A 17569-nucleotide genomic window follows, 5' to 3' on the forward strand; every position below is an offset into this window, starting at 1 on the left:
AGATCTGACCATTTGGTGCTTCCTTACACAGCCCCAACTACTGGTCTGCAGCACTTGCTCAAAGCCACAGCTCCAGGACCTCTTGGGGCACCAGAGAACTCCGGGGTACGACAGGGCCAGCTCTGAGGTGTTTTCAGTGGCACCTCAGCTGATGAATCCAGGAGGCCGGGAACATCCCACCTCCTGCTCCGGGTCCAGGCCTTTCCCCTGCCCTGTCCCTCAGGGTGAGATCACAGGACTGGGTGCCAGGATTGTCTTACTTCTCCACTCAAGGTGCTTCCTGGGCAAAACCAGGTAGTTATGTGGTTGCAACCAAGCGGGGAGATGCAGCTCCCTCAAGCATGGAGGCGAGACCACTTATACAAAAGCAGGCAAGTTCTCACCCTGACAGCAGCCAGGAAGGGGAGCCCCATAAGCATGACAGGCTGCTGACAATCTCCAAGCTCCATCTCCTGTGTGTTGCTGTGCCTCCCAGGAGGGGGCGCTGACTTTCCTGAGAATCTGGGCTCAGTCAGTCAGTATTGCACTGTCAGCAGCTGGCAAGGGGTGAGGGAGTGGGGAGTGGGAGACGGTCCAGCTCTCCAGACTTGCCCCAAGCTTAGCAAGTGCTTTGACTTCCACATTTTAGGGTTCCCTTCCCCAAAGCCAATTCAGACAGCAAGACAGAGAGAGTTGCCATCACCATGGCTGACCCCCATCGCAGTCTGGCTGCTGCCTTTTTGCCCCAGTTTGAGCACCAGATGGGCCTCCCCTGCTGATTGTCAGTGAAGAAGCAGATGATCTGAGGTGTTTTCCTGGGGCCACCAGGCGCTTGTGGCTCTGAGGCTCCTTCACAGTGACTGTCACATGGCATAAACGTGTCAACAGATGAGTGCTCTCGCCTGATGTGACGTCTGAGATGCAATCACTGGTGAGCAGGGACCGTGACCAGGGCTTCCTCGGGGGGCCTTGAGATGTCCACGTTCTGCATAAGGGGGAAAAATGAGACAGGTGTCGAGGCGGACGCCCCTGCTCCTCGCAAACCTCATCACACCTGCTGTTGGGGTTCAGCCTCGCTCACGAGTTCCTGCACAGCCCACCAGACATCGACCTTCCTCCAAAGTGTGGGAGCAGGGCAACACACAGAGCCATAGCCTCACCCTGAACAAAGAAATCAGCCCCCCAGCTGCTGTGACCCAGTTGATACCTGTGGCTTATCTCGGTGTGTGTTCACAGCCACCACGTTCAGGTAAATGGATTCAACTTTACAACCTGCCAGAGGAAAAAGATGAATCTGTTTCTCCAGTTGAAAGGCAGCTGTAGCCACAAAACAGGGGAGCTTTTCTCAGGAGGGACTTGGGGGACTATGAAACAGAGCAGGAAGGGTCCCTCCTCAGGCAGCTCTGGGGAGCCTTGTGACAAGGGCCTGTGGTATCCTGTGCCCCAACATAGCCTCACGAGGTGCCCACACATCCAAGCAGGGTCACCCTAAGGACCCAGATGCCCAATCAGGGGTTCAGGGCCATCTGAGAACCAGCAGGGAAAGGGAAAGAGGGAGGCAAGGTGGGAAGCAAAGGCCAGGGGACCTTACCGTAGGCCACGGGGGTGAGCTTCAAGACCGTGTGCAGTGGACACCTGAGGTAGGGGAGCTCCTCTGTGGACACAGATGGGGCAGGCTGGCATGCCCAGGGCTGTCCAGCTGATAGTCTCCCTCTCCCCCCTCTCACACATCGCCCCCACTTCCCAGGGGTGGGCCCGCACCTGCTGCCTTGTCGAGAAAGTAGGCCAGGAGGCAGCGCATCACGGCCTGGTGGCAGATGACCAGAACATTCTCCTGCCTCTCCAGCTCCATGATGACTGGCTCCAACCGCTGCACCAGGTCCTCATAGGACTACAAGGCAAATGAGGGCATCCTTCAAGATGGCAAGCTAGGGGTGAGGGCGTTATACCCAAACGCTTCACTGTACTGGGAGGTGGTGGCTGGGCCTCTGCTTGTAAAGGATGTGGAGAGCTCAGGGCTGCTCCAGGGAAAGACCAGGCCAGAGGGAAGCTGGCATAGTAAGGGTTGGCAACGTGGAAAAGAGGTCACCTGCCCTAACCCAGGGATCTGGCAGCTGAGCCTCAGGGATCAGGGGCCCCTGTGGGATCTCCTCTATGTCCTCCCCAGGGGACCTTCCTAGAACCTCAACTGCTAGAATTCAGAATCTGGCAACCCATATGGAGTACAAAGACTTCTATCTCTTCTAGCTCAGGATAATGTAGGCCTCAGGGGAGCAAACGAAACCCCAGATCTTCCCCAAGGCTGCAGGTTTTTATTGTGGCTCCAAACCCTGCCCCTTGGAATGCTCCACCCTGGCTCTCTTCTCTGGGTACTCAAACATCTTCTGATTTGTGACTCCAGCTTCTCATATGCTGCATTTCTGGATTTTCACCAGGAGACCAAGCAGCCCTTCAAACACGAAAAGTCCAGGGCCAAAGAGAAAGTACAGTGGGCTGGCACTTGCCTTGCATATGGCCAACCTGGGTTCAATCCCCAGCATCCTATATGGTCCCACAAACCCCACCAGGAGTGATTCCTATGTGCGGAGCTAGGAGCAACTCCTGAGCATCATTGGGTGTAAACTAAAAACAAAACAAACAAAAAGCAACCCCAAACTAAAAATGAAAACAAAAGTCTTAGACCAGAGCGATAGTAACAGGTAGGGTGTTTGCTTTGTACACAGTTGGCCCAGGTTTGATTGCCAGCATCACATATGGTCTTCTGAGCCTTGTCAGGAGTAATTGCTGAGTGCAGGGCCAGGAATGAGTCCTGAGCATCCCTAGGTGTGGCCCAGAAATAAAACAGATCAACAAAAAACCTCTCAGAAGTTCTGGTTTGATCCCTGGCCCTGGATATGGCACCACGCCTAAGCACCACTGGGTATGACCCAACATTTCCTCCCCAAATTAGAAATAAAAAACACAACAATACTTGGACTGAAATTGCCACAGGCCTTAACTGGGAGTCCTATGACATCAACTGGGGTGGCCCCTGAGAGTTCTGAGGACTCTGAGAGACCCTGGTAACCAAAGTCCCTGTCAGCGTTGCTAGAGCCCAGGACTAATTTCCAAGCCTGAGTGATAGCATAGCCTTGCACATGGCTGACCCAGGACAGACCCGGGTTCGATTCTCAGCATCTCGTATGGTCCCCCAAACCTGAGCACAGAGCCATCAGTAACCCCTGAGTGCCTCTGGGTGTGGCCCAAAAAAATAAAACAAAAAAAAGAAGCTGATTTCCCTCTCACCCTCCCTCCCTTCTCCTTCTTTCCTTCCTTTCTTTTCCTTCCTTCCTTTCTTTTCCTTCCTTCCTTCCTTCCTTCCTTCCTTCCTTCCTTCCTTCCTTCCTCCCTCCCTCCCTCCCTCCCTCCCTCCCTCCTTCCTTCCTTCCTTCCTTCCTTCCTTCCTTCCTTCCTTCCTTCCTTCCTTCCTTCCTCCTTCCCTCCCTCCCACTTTCTCTTCCTCCCTCCCACTTCCCCTTCCCTCCCTCCCTCCCTCCCTCCCTCTCTCTCTCTCTCTCTCTCTCTCTCTCTGAAGGAGACACTTGAATCAAGGGGCCTCTCCTTCTGACCTAGGCCTGGGCTAAGGCAGAAGAAAGCCAGTCTTCAGGAAGGGAGAACATGGGAGTGACCTGTGGTGGCCAGGACTCTCTGGAGGTCTCCCCGGATCTGGTTTCAGGGTTGGGGTGTTGCTTACAGCCACGGGGAAGAGAGCAGCACCCTATGACACTGTGGTGGGGGGGGCATAGGGAGCTGTAGGTGCACAGCACAGTCCACCCACTCTGAGGAGAGGCCTATGGCCAGTCATGGAGCCAGGAAATGATAAAGATATGCCCCGGCTGGCCTCTCTCTAAGGCTAGCGCCCTTCCCACCTCCCCCCTGCAGTCCATGCTACCTCCACAGAGTCTCACAGACCAGACCCTTTCAGTGGGTAGGGATGAGGCGCTTTGCTTACCTCCCCTTTAGGGTACCGGTACCGGTACTTGTCCTGGTCCCGCAGGGCAAATTCCAGTGGATAATGGTCCTGAATTTCCTCATAAGTCATTTCCTCGCACACACCCTAGAGAGACACCAGGTTGTCATTGTCACACCTCCCAGCAGGACAGGGCAACACCAAGGAACTCCCTTCCTCCTCCCCAAACTCTCCCAGTCTGGAACTGAGCCATCCATCTGGGAAACACTGAACTGATATCAGAAAGCCTTTAAAACATTTTTCTCAGGGGCCAGATTAATAGCATGGAGGTAAGGCGTTTGCCTTGTATGCAGAAGGATGAAGGTTCGAATCCTGGCATCCCATATGGTCCCCCGAGCCTGCCAGGAGCGATTTCTGAGCTTAGAGCCAGGAGGAACCCCTGAGTGCTACTGGGTGTGACCCAAAAAACAAACAAACAAAAATCCAAAAAACAAAAAAAAAATCTTTCTCATTCTCAATCCATAATCCCTTTTACCCCTTAAAAACAAGATAGGTGGTTGGGTTCCGGAGTGATATCATACCAGTAGGTAGGGCATTTGCCTTGCACGCAGCCAGCCTGGGTTCAATCCCCGGCATCCCATCTGGTACCCCAAACCTGCCAGAAGTAATGGAGCATTTTCTGAGTGCAGAGCCAGGAGTAACCCCTGAGCGCTGCCGGGTGTGACCCAAAAACCAAAAAAAGAAAGAAATTGCTACTGTCAGGCTAGGGAGACCATATAGAATGCTGGAGATCGAACCTGGGTCTGTCCTGGATCGGCTGCATGCAAAATAACTGTCTTACCACACTATGCTATCATTCTGGCCCCCCTATTTGATATTCTTACAGAATTCTCCAGGCAGAGTTCTTGAAGATGGAGAGGACATGATCTTGGAGCAAGTGAGACTCTAGAGTAAACCTTCATGCATATGGCACATGAAAAGGGGCTCACTCATCATCACTGATGATCAGAGAGTAAAGGCAAGTCAACAAGACAAAGGGAAATCACCTCACTTTGGAAGCAATGTTAGAGACCATATACAGTGTCAGGGATTGAATAAGGGTGAGGGGGATTCAAGGCAAGCTCCTTACCCACAGTTCTATCTCTGGCCCCATCAGTTATATTTAAAGAACCTTAGGGCTGGGAGGGAGATGAGAATTGGGGAAGCAGATGGCTTGGCAGAAGCTTGGAAAAAATGTCAGCAATCTTGGATAGAATAGAATAGAAGTTTGAGGCCCTTAAGGTTTTCCATCAGAACCTTAAAATCCAAGCTCTTATATAAAGGGAGACAGCTCAAATGCTTTGAATGTGCAAGATCTTGGATTCAGTCCCTGGCACCTTATGCCTCTTCAAGTACCATAGGTATAGAGCCCTTGTCACCCCAAGAATCATCGGGGTTGCCCTAGTGTCCCCAATGTCCCGAGCAGCACTTTATCACCAGAAGTGGCTCCTGATCACAACTGTGATCAGAGTTCTCTCTCTCTCTCTCTCTCTCTCTCACACACACACACACACACACACACACTCTCACACACAAGCCATTAGAAAGAGAACCTAAACATTGAGAAATCTCTACAAATATCAAAATGTACCTTTGAAACAGTTCTATCCTTGACTTAACTAGATAATCTGCCCCAACTGCTCTGGAGATAGAGAATATTAACCAGAACATGAAACGATCTCATACTCTTTGTACAAAATGTCCAACACTCAATTACAAATTAACAGGGGAGACTGGTGAGAGAGTACAACAGGTTGGACACTTGCCTTGCACGTGGTTGACCCAGGTTCAATCATCAGCATCATACATATGTTCCCCCGAGCACCATCAAAAACAATCACTGATGGGCTGGAGCAATAGCACAGTGGGAAGGGTGTTTGCCTTGTACGTGGTCAACCCAGATTCAATCTCCGGCATCCCAGATGGTCCCCTGAGCCTGCCAGGATCCAATTCTGAGCACAGAGCCAGGAGTAACCCGAGAACCTCTGAATGTGGTCCAAACGAATAAACAAAATGAAAAAGGTCAAATTGGGCCAGTAGAGCAGCTGACCAGGGTTCAATCACCAACTCCAAATATATGGTCCCTGATACCCCTGAATGCAGAGCCAGGAATAAGCCCTGAGCACTGCTGGTTGTGTAAACAAACACCAAAAATGGTTATTAAACCAAAAGGAAAAAGAGAGAGGTCACTGAATTAGATGCAGGAAAAGATCAGATTTAAGGCCTACGTCTGATCATCAAAATTAATTCTAATTAGTTTAGAACAGTATTTTTTTTTTTTTTGGTTTTTGGGTCACACCTGGCAGCACTCAGGGGTTACTTACTCCTGGCTCTATGCTCAGAAATCACTCCTGGGAGGCTCGGGGGACCACATAGGATGCCGAGATTTGAACCGCCATCCTTCTGCATGCAAGGCAAACACCCTACCTCCATGCTATCTCTCCGGCCCCATAGATCAGTATTTTTCATACGCTGCTCCAGGATCAGTGCTCATCTATAGGTATAGAAAGTTTGAAAACCACCGGTTTACCATCTTGATTATAACCATCAGTATGTGGACAAGTGTTAGCCAACAGGACTATAAAGAGAGATGAATACAGGTCAGGGTAGTTAATGCCAAAGAAAAGGGAAAAATCAAAACCCCAGAACAGGATGTAGAGCGATATAGTACAGCAGATAGGGCACCAGCCTTGCATATAGTGACCTAGTATTGATTCCTGGCATCCCATATGGTTCCCGGAGCACTGCCAGGAGTAATTCTTGAATACAGAACCAGAAGTTAACCTTCTGTCTGACCAGATGTGGCCCAAAATCCTCTGTGCCCAGGAGTCTGGGGGCAGGAGTGAGGAAAGAGAAGGTAAGTACCGCATCGATCTCGTTGAGGACCTTCCACTGCTCGTACGGCACCCCCAGGGCCTCAGCTGTTTGAATGGTTCTCTTCATCTGGCTCGTCCAGACCTTCAGATCCTTTATGTTCTGATCACTGATGAACTGTGCCAGACTCTTGGCAAACTAAAACACAGCATAAGAAAATTCAGACAGGGGCCAGAGCGATAGGGCAGTGGTAGGCCACTTGCCTTGCATGCGGCTGACCCAGGATAGACCTGGGTTCAATCCCCAGCGTCCCATATAGTCCCCCAAGCCAGGAGTGATTTCTGAGCACACAGCCAGGACTAACCCCCGAGCATCACCAGGTGTGGCCCCAAAACAAACAAACAAACAAAAAATTCAGATCCTTAGGCCCTGAACCAACTTCTGAGGATCTCATAGGACCAGTGGGGGAAAGATTTAGCCTCAGAGAACACAGGTGAGTGAACATCTAACCTGGGAGATTCTTTCAAAGACACCTATTCCCACAAATGGCATGGTGGTGGGGTCTCATCCACCTCATCAGCCACAGCTCCAGAGGAAATGCCCCTGGTCCATTGCGACAGTCTCTCACTCCCTGCTACACCTCTCCACTGAAGCTTGAGTCTCTCTCCTGAGTGTCTCTGGATACTCAGCTATACTTCAGAGACTCAGGCCACTACCAGAAGGGCAGCTTCCTACCCCCATCTCAGAAGAGGGGTTCAGTGGGTGACAACTCCTACAGAAGTCAGAGTTCTAGGCATTTGCTTGAAACTGGTGACCTTCCCTACATGATAGTCTAGACAGCACAGTGGTAGGGCGTTTGCCTGGCATGTGGCTAACTCAGGATGGACCTGGGTTCTAATTCTGGCATCCCATATGGTCCCCCAAGTCAGGAATAATTTCTTTTCTTTTTTTTTTTTTTGGTTTTTGGGCCATACCCGGCGTTGCTCAGGGGTTACTCCTGGCTGTCTGCTCAGAAATTGCTCCTGGCAGGCACGGGGGACCATATGGGACACCGGGATTCGAACCAACCACCTTTGGTCCTGGATCGGCTGCTTGCAAGGCAAATGCCACTGTGCTATCTCTCCGGGCCCAGGAATGATTTCTGACTGCAGAGCCAGGAGCAACCCCTGAGCACATCTGGGAGTGGCTCAAACCTCCCCCCACAGAAAAAAGAGGTAATACTTTAGACTGAATGAAGCTCCTCCACCCTAACGACCATCAGCTATGAGAGCTGGAAGCCCAGTGCTAGCACACACACATGCAGAGAACCAATTATGTACACCACAGTACAGGTGCCAGTTCATACACACACACACACACATACACACACACACACACACATACACACGCATGCACACTGACCTCCCTGCCCCGGGGGGATAGTCCTGGGTCCCCACCGATCCGGCCCTTGAGGTTGAGCTCGCTCTCCCCATGACGACAGAGGTAGATGGACCGGGGAGTCACATGAATGTTCATGAGGTAATACACGATGCGGCTCTGGATGTGGTCAGCCACCCGGTTCACCACGTAGCTCTGCCCCACGTCCATGATCTTGATGTAGGACAGGTCCCTTCCGGGAGAGAAGGCAGAGAGAGGCAGTCATTGGGATGTGGCAGAGGAGACAGCTGCAGGACCTCACATCTCCCATCACTAGGCTGCCTGACAAAACACAGACTGCTGGTACCCAAGAGATGAAGGGGCACGAAGCAGCTGGGTCTCCAAACACCCGTCCCCCGCAGCGAGGGGTGCACACTTACCATTCTTCTAAAAGGTGACTCTAAAAGTCAGGAAAAGTCAAAGGCAGATGTCAGTTTGAAGAACATCATGTATCTTTGGGGGGGGGGAGTGCCACACCCAGATGTGTTCAGGGGTTACTCCTGGGTCTGTGCTCAGAAATCATGGCTTGGAGGACTGTATGGGACACTGGGGATCAAACCAGGTCCGTCCTGGGTCAGCTGCATGCAAGGCAAATGCCCTACTACTGTGCTATCGCTCCGGTCCCAAGAACACCATGTCTTTACTGCTGTGTGTAGTGTATGGTGCAGCAGAGAAGGCAAGGTCTCTCTGCCTTTGTGCTCTGGTTCACTCTGTTTGCTTTTTTTTTGTTTGTTTGTTTTTGGATCACATCCAGTGGCACTCAGGGATTACTTGTGGCTCTGTGCTCAGAAATTGACCCTGGCAGGCTCAGGAGACCACATAGGATGCTGGGATTTGAACCACTGCCTGTCCTGGGTTGGCCGCATGCAAGGCAAATGCCCTACCACTGTGCTATCTCTCCAGCCCCTCGGGTTCATCCTGGGGGTCACCGGGATGTTCCCATTTAGGTTCTCACTATCTGGAGCAGGGCTCTCAGTGTCAGGGATGTCACACTGAAACCTCCAGTAAAAAAGAAGCCACCATTACTGACCAATCCAACAGGAGAGCTGCTGTCCTCTGAATGAGAAAGAAGAGATAGGGAGAGAAATGGTTTCCCCCAGAGATTTAAAAAACAGAGAAACCAAGGAGAGGGGCCCTTTAAATCCAAGTGATTTGTGCCTGTGCTGGGGGCCTGGAGGAAGAGAACTCAGACTCAGAAACAGTCCCATCCCTCTGGGGCCGGAGTGGTGGCATTCGCAATAGGGTGTTTGCCTTGCCTGTGCTAACCTAGGACAGACTGCAGTTCGAACTCCTGGCATTCCATAAGGTCCCCCAAGCCAGGAGCGATTTCTTTCTATTTTTTTTTTTAAAGAAAATGCATTACATAATTGACATAACTGATAATAATACATTTCTTTTAGGAAGACCAAAAGCAACATGATTTAAAAAAATAGAAAACTGAAAGAAAAACTAAAGAGATGGAAGAAAAAGGAAAGAATAGAAATTGCCCCTGGCAGGCATGGGGGACAATATGGGATGCCGGGATTCAAACCAATGACCTTCTGCATGAAAGGCAAATGCCTTACCTCCATGCTATCTCTCCAGCACAGGAAAGAATATTTTTGAAAATTATTGAATCACAATGAATTAATTCATTAAAGCATCAGCAGAAAGTTTAGTAAGCTCTTCTTTTTTTTAAGTTAAATAAATACAGTAATAACTGTGTGAGAGTGGCAATTATTGTTGTTTGCATAGGTCCAGCAAAATATGAGGAAAATGGAGAGAAAAAAAACCTTGGCCTAAATACAAGGAAACCTTATCCCTGAAGTCTTCTGGCATAAGACTGACTCTGGGTTCCAGGCATACTAGGTTGCCCAACCCCCTGAGTCATTCTCTGTGGTCCCAGTGAAATTTTTTCGCACATGTGCTGTTGTTGGTGTCCGGTTTCTCTAGTTAAAGATTCTGGTTTCTGGGGCCAGAGAGATGGCATGGAGGTAGGGCGTTTGCCTTGCATACAGAAGGATGGTGGTTCGAATCCCGGCATCCAATATGGTCCCCCAAGCCTGCCAGGAGCAATTTCTGAGCTAATAGAGCCAGGAGTAACCCCTGAGCGCTGCCGGGTGTGACCCAAAACCCAAAACAAACAAAAAGAAAACAAGTTTTTATATAGTCCAGCCTTTTCCCTTACTGTTGCACAATTCCCTAGTTCCTGTGTCTCTCCACTGATGTATAAGGGCTGTAAGACTTTGACAAGGAGTCACACTGTCAGCTGCTCAACTGCCATCCCCATTGAGGCGGGTTGACAGGAGCTGGCAAACTAGCCAGCAGGTCAAAAGCAGATAGATCTTAGGTAAACAAAGTTTTATGGCACCCAGTCACACCCATTTATTTACATGCTGCCTATGTTTCTTTTACAGGACAGTGGCAGAATAGCCTATTGCAGGCACCTGGGCTAAGAGCCTCTGAAGGGCCTGAAGGTCTTGCTCCAGCCACTCCCTGTGGTGGTACCTATCATTCCAGCAGGAGGCCACAAGAGCCACAGCCCTGTTCAAAGAAGGGGTTTAGCACCCCTCTCTTCACAAAAAGCATACTGCAGGGTCAAGGAGACATCTCACAGAGCTAAGATCTCACACCAATACCTCTTGGTTCCACGCAATGAGCATCATGCTGGGAGCAATCCCTGAGCACCTCTGAGTGAGGCCTCAATACAAAGCAAACAAAAAATACACAGTGCATGCCTTAGTACTTGTGACCATGTAGAAGAACCTCAGGATTTTATGCTAAGTGAAATATGCTAGATGAAGAAAACAAAGATCATATGGTTTCATTATATGGTAGGATGCAAACACAAAATTCAGGGGCTGGGGGCCCGGAGAGATAGCACAGCGGCGTTTGCCTTGCAAGCAGCTGATCCAGGACCAAAGGTGGTTGGTTCGAATCTTGGTGTCCCATATGGTCCCCCATGCCTGTCAGGAGCTATTTCTGAGCAGACAGCCAGGAGTAACCCCTGAGCACAGCCGGGTGTGACCCAAAAACAAAAACAAACAAACAAAAAAATCCAGGGGCTGGAGTGATAGATAGCACAGCGGTAGGGAGTTTGCACTGCATGAGGCCCACCCACCACAGACCCAGGTTTGATCCCCAGCATCCCATATGGTCCCCTGAGACTGCCAGGAGTGATTTCTGAGCCAGGAGTAACCACTTCGTGCTGCCAGGTGTGGCCCAAAACAAACTAACAAACAAACAAACAAAAAGCAAAAAAAAATCACAGATATTGAGAATATACGGGTGGTAGCAAAGAGAAAGAATTGAGGATACAGAAATGGGTGAAGAAGAACAAGGGGCTTGGAGATGTAGCTCAACAAAAGAGGAATAGCCTTTCACGTGGAAAGCTCTGAATTCCATCCCAGATACCACAGACTAAAAAAAAAAAATCAGACAAATATTCACAAATAAGTCACAAAGATATAGTGCACAGCACAGGGCCCAGAGACAGCAGGCTGTGCTGCAAATGTAAAAATCTTTCTAAGACCAGGAGCGATAGCACAGTTGTAGGGCATTTGCTTTGCATGCGGCTGACCCAGGACAGACCCAGATTCTATTCCTGGCATCCCATCTGGTCCCCAAGTCTGCCAGGAGAGAATTTCTGAGCACAGAGCCAGGAATAACTCCTAAGCGCTGCTGGGTATGGCCCCCCAAAAAGGTTTCCAGGACCAGATAGAAAATAAATTTATTACAGTATTCATATTATATCACATACAAATGCAAATCATTAAATTATCCACCTGAACCTATTATAATGCTGCATGTCTAATATGTCAGGGTCCAGAGCAATAATACAACTTGCCTTGCATGCAGCAGACCCAGATTCAATCTGGGATACCCTCTATGGTCCCCCCCAAGCACTCCAGAAGTAATCCCTATGCACAAAACCAGCACTGCCAGGTGTAGCCCCAAAACAAAACAACATCAACAAAACAGAACTAGAGAGATAGTACAGCACATAGGGCTCTGACCTTGCAAGCTGACAACCCAAGTTTGACCCCTGACACCCCCAAGCCCCGCCAGAAGCCAGAAGTGATTTCTATACACAAAGCCTGAGCCTGCCGGGAGTGACTTCCTGAGTGCAGAGCCAGGAGTAACCGGGTGTGACCAAAAAAAAAGGGGGTGTAATGCCATGCCATGCATAGACATTTCCATTTAAGGAAAACTCAGGAGGCCCACCAGATGTATCCCCAGATTTTTCTGGTGTGGAGAACTGAAATAACCCCCACGGGGTTCCTCTAACGGCCCGCTATGGATGATTCTCATGCGTAAATAGTTGAGGAATTCCCGAAGAGATAAAGTCATGCCATGGTATCGACATCACATTTTGTCATATTTGGCTATCTCTCCCTTATAAAACCTCAGGCCGAAATATGGCCTCACTCAAAAAAAAAAAATTTGGGCTAGAGAGATAGCGTGGAGGTAGAGTGTTTGCCTTGCATGCAGAAGGACGAAGGTGGTTCAAATCCCAGCATCCCATATGGTCCACTGAGCCTGCCAGGAGCGAATTCTAAGTGTGCAGCCAGGAGTGACCCAAAAAAAAACCCAAAATATGGCCTCAATCAAATTATCTGGCTCAGAAATTCTAGCACCGAAGATTACTAGAGAGCCCCTTTTCTGCATAATATTTAGCACCAAAATCAAAGACAATTATTTTTTCTTTTTCAAATGTGTCCTTGCAGCCTCAGTTTATGGAAATCAAGGGCGCAGCCAGATCCTGGGCTACTGACACTTCCCAGAAAAATGGGAACTCCACCTTAGTGGATTTAGCTCTTTCTTTCACTTAACCTCTAAAATAGAGCTCAACCCAGTGAAGATTGTGTTCCTAGATCCTTTTCTACTTCTTTTTTTTTTTTTTTTTTTTTTTTTTGGTTTTTGGGCCACACCCGTTTGACGCTCAGGGGTTACTCCTGGCTATGTGCTCAGAAATCGCCCCTGGCTTGGGGGGACCATATGGGACACCGGGGGATTGAACCTCGGTCCATCCTACCTTACCTCTACACCTTACCTCTAGCGCCACCTTCCCGGCCCCGTTTTCTACTTCTTAATAACCCTTATTTTGCATCTGAAGTTATTTTGCTAAGAGTTGCCCAGAGTTGTGAACTTTTTCTTTGTAACTCAGAATCTTAGGGCTCACATCCATAGCTTAATGTATTGTTTACTGTTAAACTGTGCTTTGTAATTGTAAACATTCTTCTCAATATCTATAACTGGCTTTACCCCTTATAAAAACTCGCTGCTTAAAAATTAAACTTGTGGGCCCGGAGAGATAGCACAGCGGCGTTTGCCTTGCAAGCAGCCGATCCAGGACCAAAGGTGGTTGGTTCGAATCCCGGTGTCCCATATGGTCCCCCGTGCCTGCCAGGAGCTATTTCTGAGCAGACAGCCAGGAGTAACCCCTGAGCACCGCCGGGTGTGGCCCAAAAACCAAAAAAAAAAAAAAAAAATTAAACTTGTAGGGGCCAAAGAGATAGTCAAAGAGGGTGTTTGACTGAATCCCAGCATCCCACAGGGTCCCCCAAGCCTGCCAGGAGAGATTTCTGAGCGCAGAGCCAGTAGTAACTAACCCCTGAATATCTCTGGGTGTGATCCAAAAACAAAACAAAAAAATGAATTGCAGCCAAGCAGGAGCCCCATTGCCCACCCGCCATGCTTGCAGGGATGATGCCGCCTAACTTACCTGTCCAAGTCCTCATCCAGCGACTCATATGAGTTCTCGTAACACTCAATACGCCGCATGAAATCCTCAGTGGCCTCGTCACTGTCACGGTTGACATAGTCAGGGCTTCCTAGCTTCACTTGCTGTCAGAGGAAGGACATGTCAGTTTGGAGGTCAGGCTGGTCTGAGAACAGGAAAACACTGGGGGACATGCTGGGCTGAAGGGTGCTGGCGACCAAGCCAGGTGTTATTAGTTAGAGTCCAGGGGTTCTTGGGCTCTTCCCAACTCACGCTAAGAAGGCACCCTGAGGGGCCAGAGAGATAGCATGAAGGTAAGGTGTTTGCCTTTCATGCAGGAGGTCATCGGTTTGAATCCTGGTGTCCCATATGGTCCCCCGTGCCTGCCAGAAGCAATTTCTGAGCATGGAGTCAGGAATAACCCCTGAGCACTGCCGGGTGTGACCCAAAAACCACAAAAAAAAAAAAAAAAAAAGAAGGTACCCTGAGATTAGAGGTCCCCCATCTTTGTCAGGGCGAGAGAGACAGTACAGTAGGTAAGGTGTCTGTCTTGCATGTGGCCAAACCAGTGGCCTCTGGCATCCCATATAGTCCCCTAATCACCACCAGGAGTTGTGCCTGAGCATAGAGCCAGGAGTAATCCTTGAACATCATCAGGTGTGCTTGCCCCCCAAATAAAATTAGGTGAAGCCAAATGGGCAAGAAGCTTAGAAGCTACTCCCCAAACCCAGATATGTATTCATAGATAAATGGGGACTGTAGGAGAGGGGGGTGAATTACTCCCTTCTAAAATATAAACCCACACCCACTCCTACCATGTCCATCCCAGGGAGCAAAGATCCTCTTACACTTTCAGGGAAGGATGAGGAAGGAAGAAAGAGAAAGGAGCAAGGATGAATGCACACAAGGGATCCTTACATGAGGTCCTCAGGCACCCCTGGCTCAGCCTTCTAGAACTTTCTCCCAACAAAGGCCCAAAACTAAGGGAAGGACAGCAAAAATGTTAACTCACCACGATGTTGGCAGCTATGACCTCCGGATCCACACAGATGGACTCAACAAAGAAAGTCTGTAGCATGGGGGTGGGGGCACAGACATGTGACATATTAGGCCTTGGGTCCAGCTCCACTGAGCCCTTTATCTGGGAGTGGGCAAGCCCAGGATGCATGGACTCTAGCACGCATCATCCTAGCTAGGACTCTCCCACCCAGCCTCCCATCTCCTTACAAAGAGAGTTCCAAAGCAGTCCCCTTCACCCCAAACCTCTCACGAGTTAGAGAGTTTTGGAGCAAAGGGGGCTGAAATACCTGCTCTGGGGAACCAGAATGCATGGCAGCCAACCCAAAAGATGAACCAAGGGGAAAGGGAAACCTTACCTTGTATCCATTCTGTTCTCCAAAATTAAAGATGGTTGCTCTCCGTTCACGGGTGGTATTTGTTGCATCAAAAACCTAGAACCAAACCAATGTTAACTGGGCCAGCAAGGACAGAGAATCTGAAACAACAGACTGCAGAGGGATGGGATGGAGATCAGGGGCTCGGTTGCAATGAAAAGCTCCAAAGCATTCCAACCCAATGGGGCTCCTCCTGTGGTATCAGGTTTGAACAAACCCAGGACACTCTCCAGCATATCCAACAGCACTTAGAGGTGTTGCCTTTGTTTTGTTCTGTTTTGAGGCCACACATGGCTGTGCTCAGCACTGGATCATTCCTATCACTGCTGCTGGGGAGTGAACCTGGGTTGGCTTCATGCAAAGCCCCCTACTCCTATGCTATCTCTCTAGCCCGAGCATTGCCTTTTGTTGTTGTTGTTGTTGTTGTTTTGGTGACACCCGGCAGCGCTCAAGGGCTACTCCTGGCTCTACACTCAGAAATTGCCCCCGGCAGGCTTGGGGGACCATATGTGATGCCAGGATTTGAACCACTGTCATCCTGCATGCAAGGCAAATGCCTTACCACTGTGCTATCTGGCCCCCGAGCATTGCCTTTTAAAACTGCATTCAGGGGGCTGGTGTGGTGGCACAAGCAGTAGGGCATTTACCTTGAATGCACTAACCTAAGACAGACCGTGATTCGATCCTCGTTGTTCCAAATGATCTCCCAAGCCAGGAGCAATTTCTTTTTTTTTTTTGGTTTTTGGGCCACACCCGTTTGACGCTCAGGGGTTACTCCTGGCTATGTGCTCAGAAATCGCCCCTGGCTTGGGGGAACCATATGGGACGCCGGGGGAATCGAACCGCTGTCCATTCCTTGGCTAGCGCTTGTAAGGCAGGCACCTTACCTCCAGCGCCACCGCCCGGCCCCGCCAGGAGCAATTTCTGAGCACACAGCCAGGAGTAACCCCTGAGCATCACTGGGTGTGGCCCAAAAACCAAAAATCAATCAATCAATAAAACTGCATTAAGGGGAGCAGAGTGACAGTACTGTAAGAAAAAAACTTGGTTTGTATGCAGCTGGCCCAGGTACACTCCCTAGCATCACACACGGTCTTACAATTTCTGTCAGGAATGATCCGTGAGCTCTTCTTGGTATGGTTCAAAAGACCCCCTATATTCCCCCCACATACACACACAAAAGACTGCAAGGGCCAGGGATGTGGTAGAAATATGTGAATCCTTGAATTCAATACTCTGCACCACAAAAAAATATAAATAAAAATAATTTCTCTCTTGGGACTGGAACAATAGCGTAGTGATAGGGCATTTGCCTTGCATGCGATGGATGGATGAATGGATGGATGGATGGATGGATGGATGGATGGATGGATGGATGGATGGATGGATGGATCTCAGTTCGATCCCTGCATCCCACATGGTCCCCTGAGTCAGGAGTAATTTCTGAGCGCCGACAGGAGTAACCCCTGAGCATCACCATTTTTGGATGTGACCCAAAAACAAACAAACAAACAAACAAACAAAAACAGAACCCTTTTAGTAGAAAGTAAGTCACGGCAGGTGCCAGCCCAGCCTGACAAAAAAGAGGAGACCTACCCAAGAACATGACCCTAAGACCCTAAAGCTCTAACAGAGGAAGGAGTACAAGGCACTCCCAGCCTCACCCATAAGAGGATGTTTGATGAGTGAATAAGAAAGACAGATGGCGGGGGGGGGGGGGGGGGGGGGGGGGCCCGGGCGGTGGCGCTAGAGGTAAGGTGCCTGCCTTGCCTGCACTAGCCTAGGACGGACCGCGGTTCGATCCCCCGGCTCCCATATGGTCCCCCAAGAAGCCAGGAGCAACTTCTGAGCGCATAGCCAGGAGTAACCCCTGAGCGTCACAGGGTGTGGCCCAAAAACCAAAAAAAAAAAAAAAAAAAAAAGAAAGAAAGACAAATGGCTTCTCTATAATCCTGTGAGAAACCAAAGGTGATGGAGTCCCAGAAGGAAATTCTTATGGGAATGGCACTTCCTATTTCTAATTCTACCTAAGTGTCAGAGGTGAGGATAAAGAAAAGAACAGAAAGGTGGGGCTGAAGAGATAGCATGGAGCTAAGGCATTTGCTTTGCATGCAGAAGGACGGTGGTTCGAACCCGGCATCGCATATGGTTCCCCGAGCCTGCCAGGAGGGTGACCCAAAATCCGAAAACCAAAACAAAACAGAAAGGTAATTGGACTGGAGCTATATAGTACAGAAGGTGGGGCACTTGCCTGGTCGTAGGACACATGCCTGGCAC

The 17569-nt window shown here is 49.6% G+C and overlaps 1 protein-coding gene across 1 annotated transcript in view; it reads right to left on the reverse strand.

The window, feature by feature from the left end:
- Window positions 1–501: 501 nt before the first annotated feature.
- The window catches only part of PFKFB4 (6-phosphofructo-2-kinase/fructose-2,6-biphosphatase 4), a 29311-nt gene continuing 12243 nt past the window's right edge, over window positions 502–17569 (reverse strand). The window contains exons 5-14 of the mRNA XM_049777371.1: window positions 15275–15349; window positions 14911–14967; window positions 13902–14023; window positions 8183–8390; window positions 6833–6979; window positions 3971–4075; window positions 1741–1870; window positions 1571–1633; window positions 1187–1251; window positions 502–964 (exon numbers count right to left, since the gene is read on the reverse strand). Coding sequence (XP_049633328.1) covers window positions 905–964; window positions 1187–1251; window positions 1571–1633; window positions 1741–1870; window positions 3971–4075; window positions 6833–6979; window positions 8183–8390; window positions 13902–14023; window positions 14911–14967; window positions 15275–15349 — 1032 coding nt within the window. The 3' untranslated portion in view covers window positions 502–904. The remainder of the gene's footprint in view (window positions 965–1186; window positions 1252–1570; window positions 1634–1740; window positions 1871–3970; window positions 4076–6832; window positions 6980–8182; window positions 8391–13901; window positions 14024–14910; window positions 14968–15274; window positions 15350–17569) is intronic.

The sequence above is a fragment of the Suncus etruscus genome, chromosome 7, assembly GCF_024139225.1.
Source record: "Suncus etruscus isolate mSunEtr1 chromosome 7, mSunEtr1.pri.cur, whole genome shotgun sequence".
Classification (NCBI taxonomy): domain Eukaryota; kingdom Metazoa; phylum Chordata; class Mammalia; order Eulipotyphla; family Soricidae; genus Suncus; species Suncus etruscus.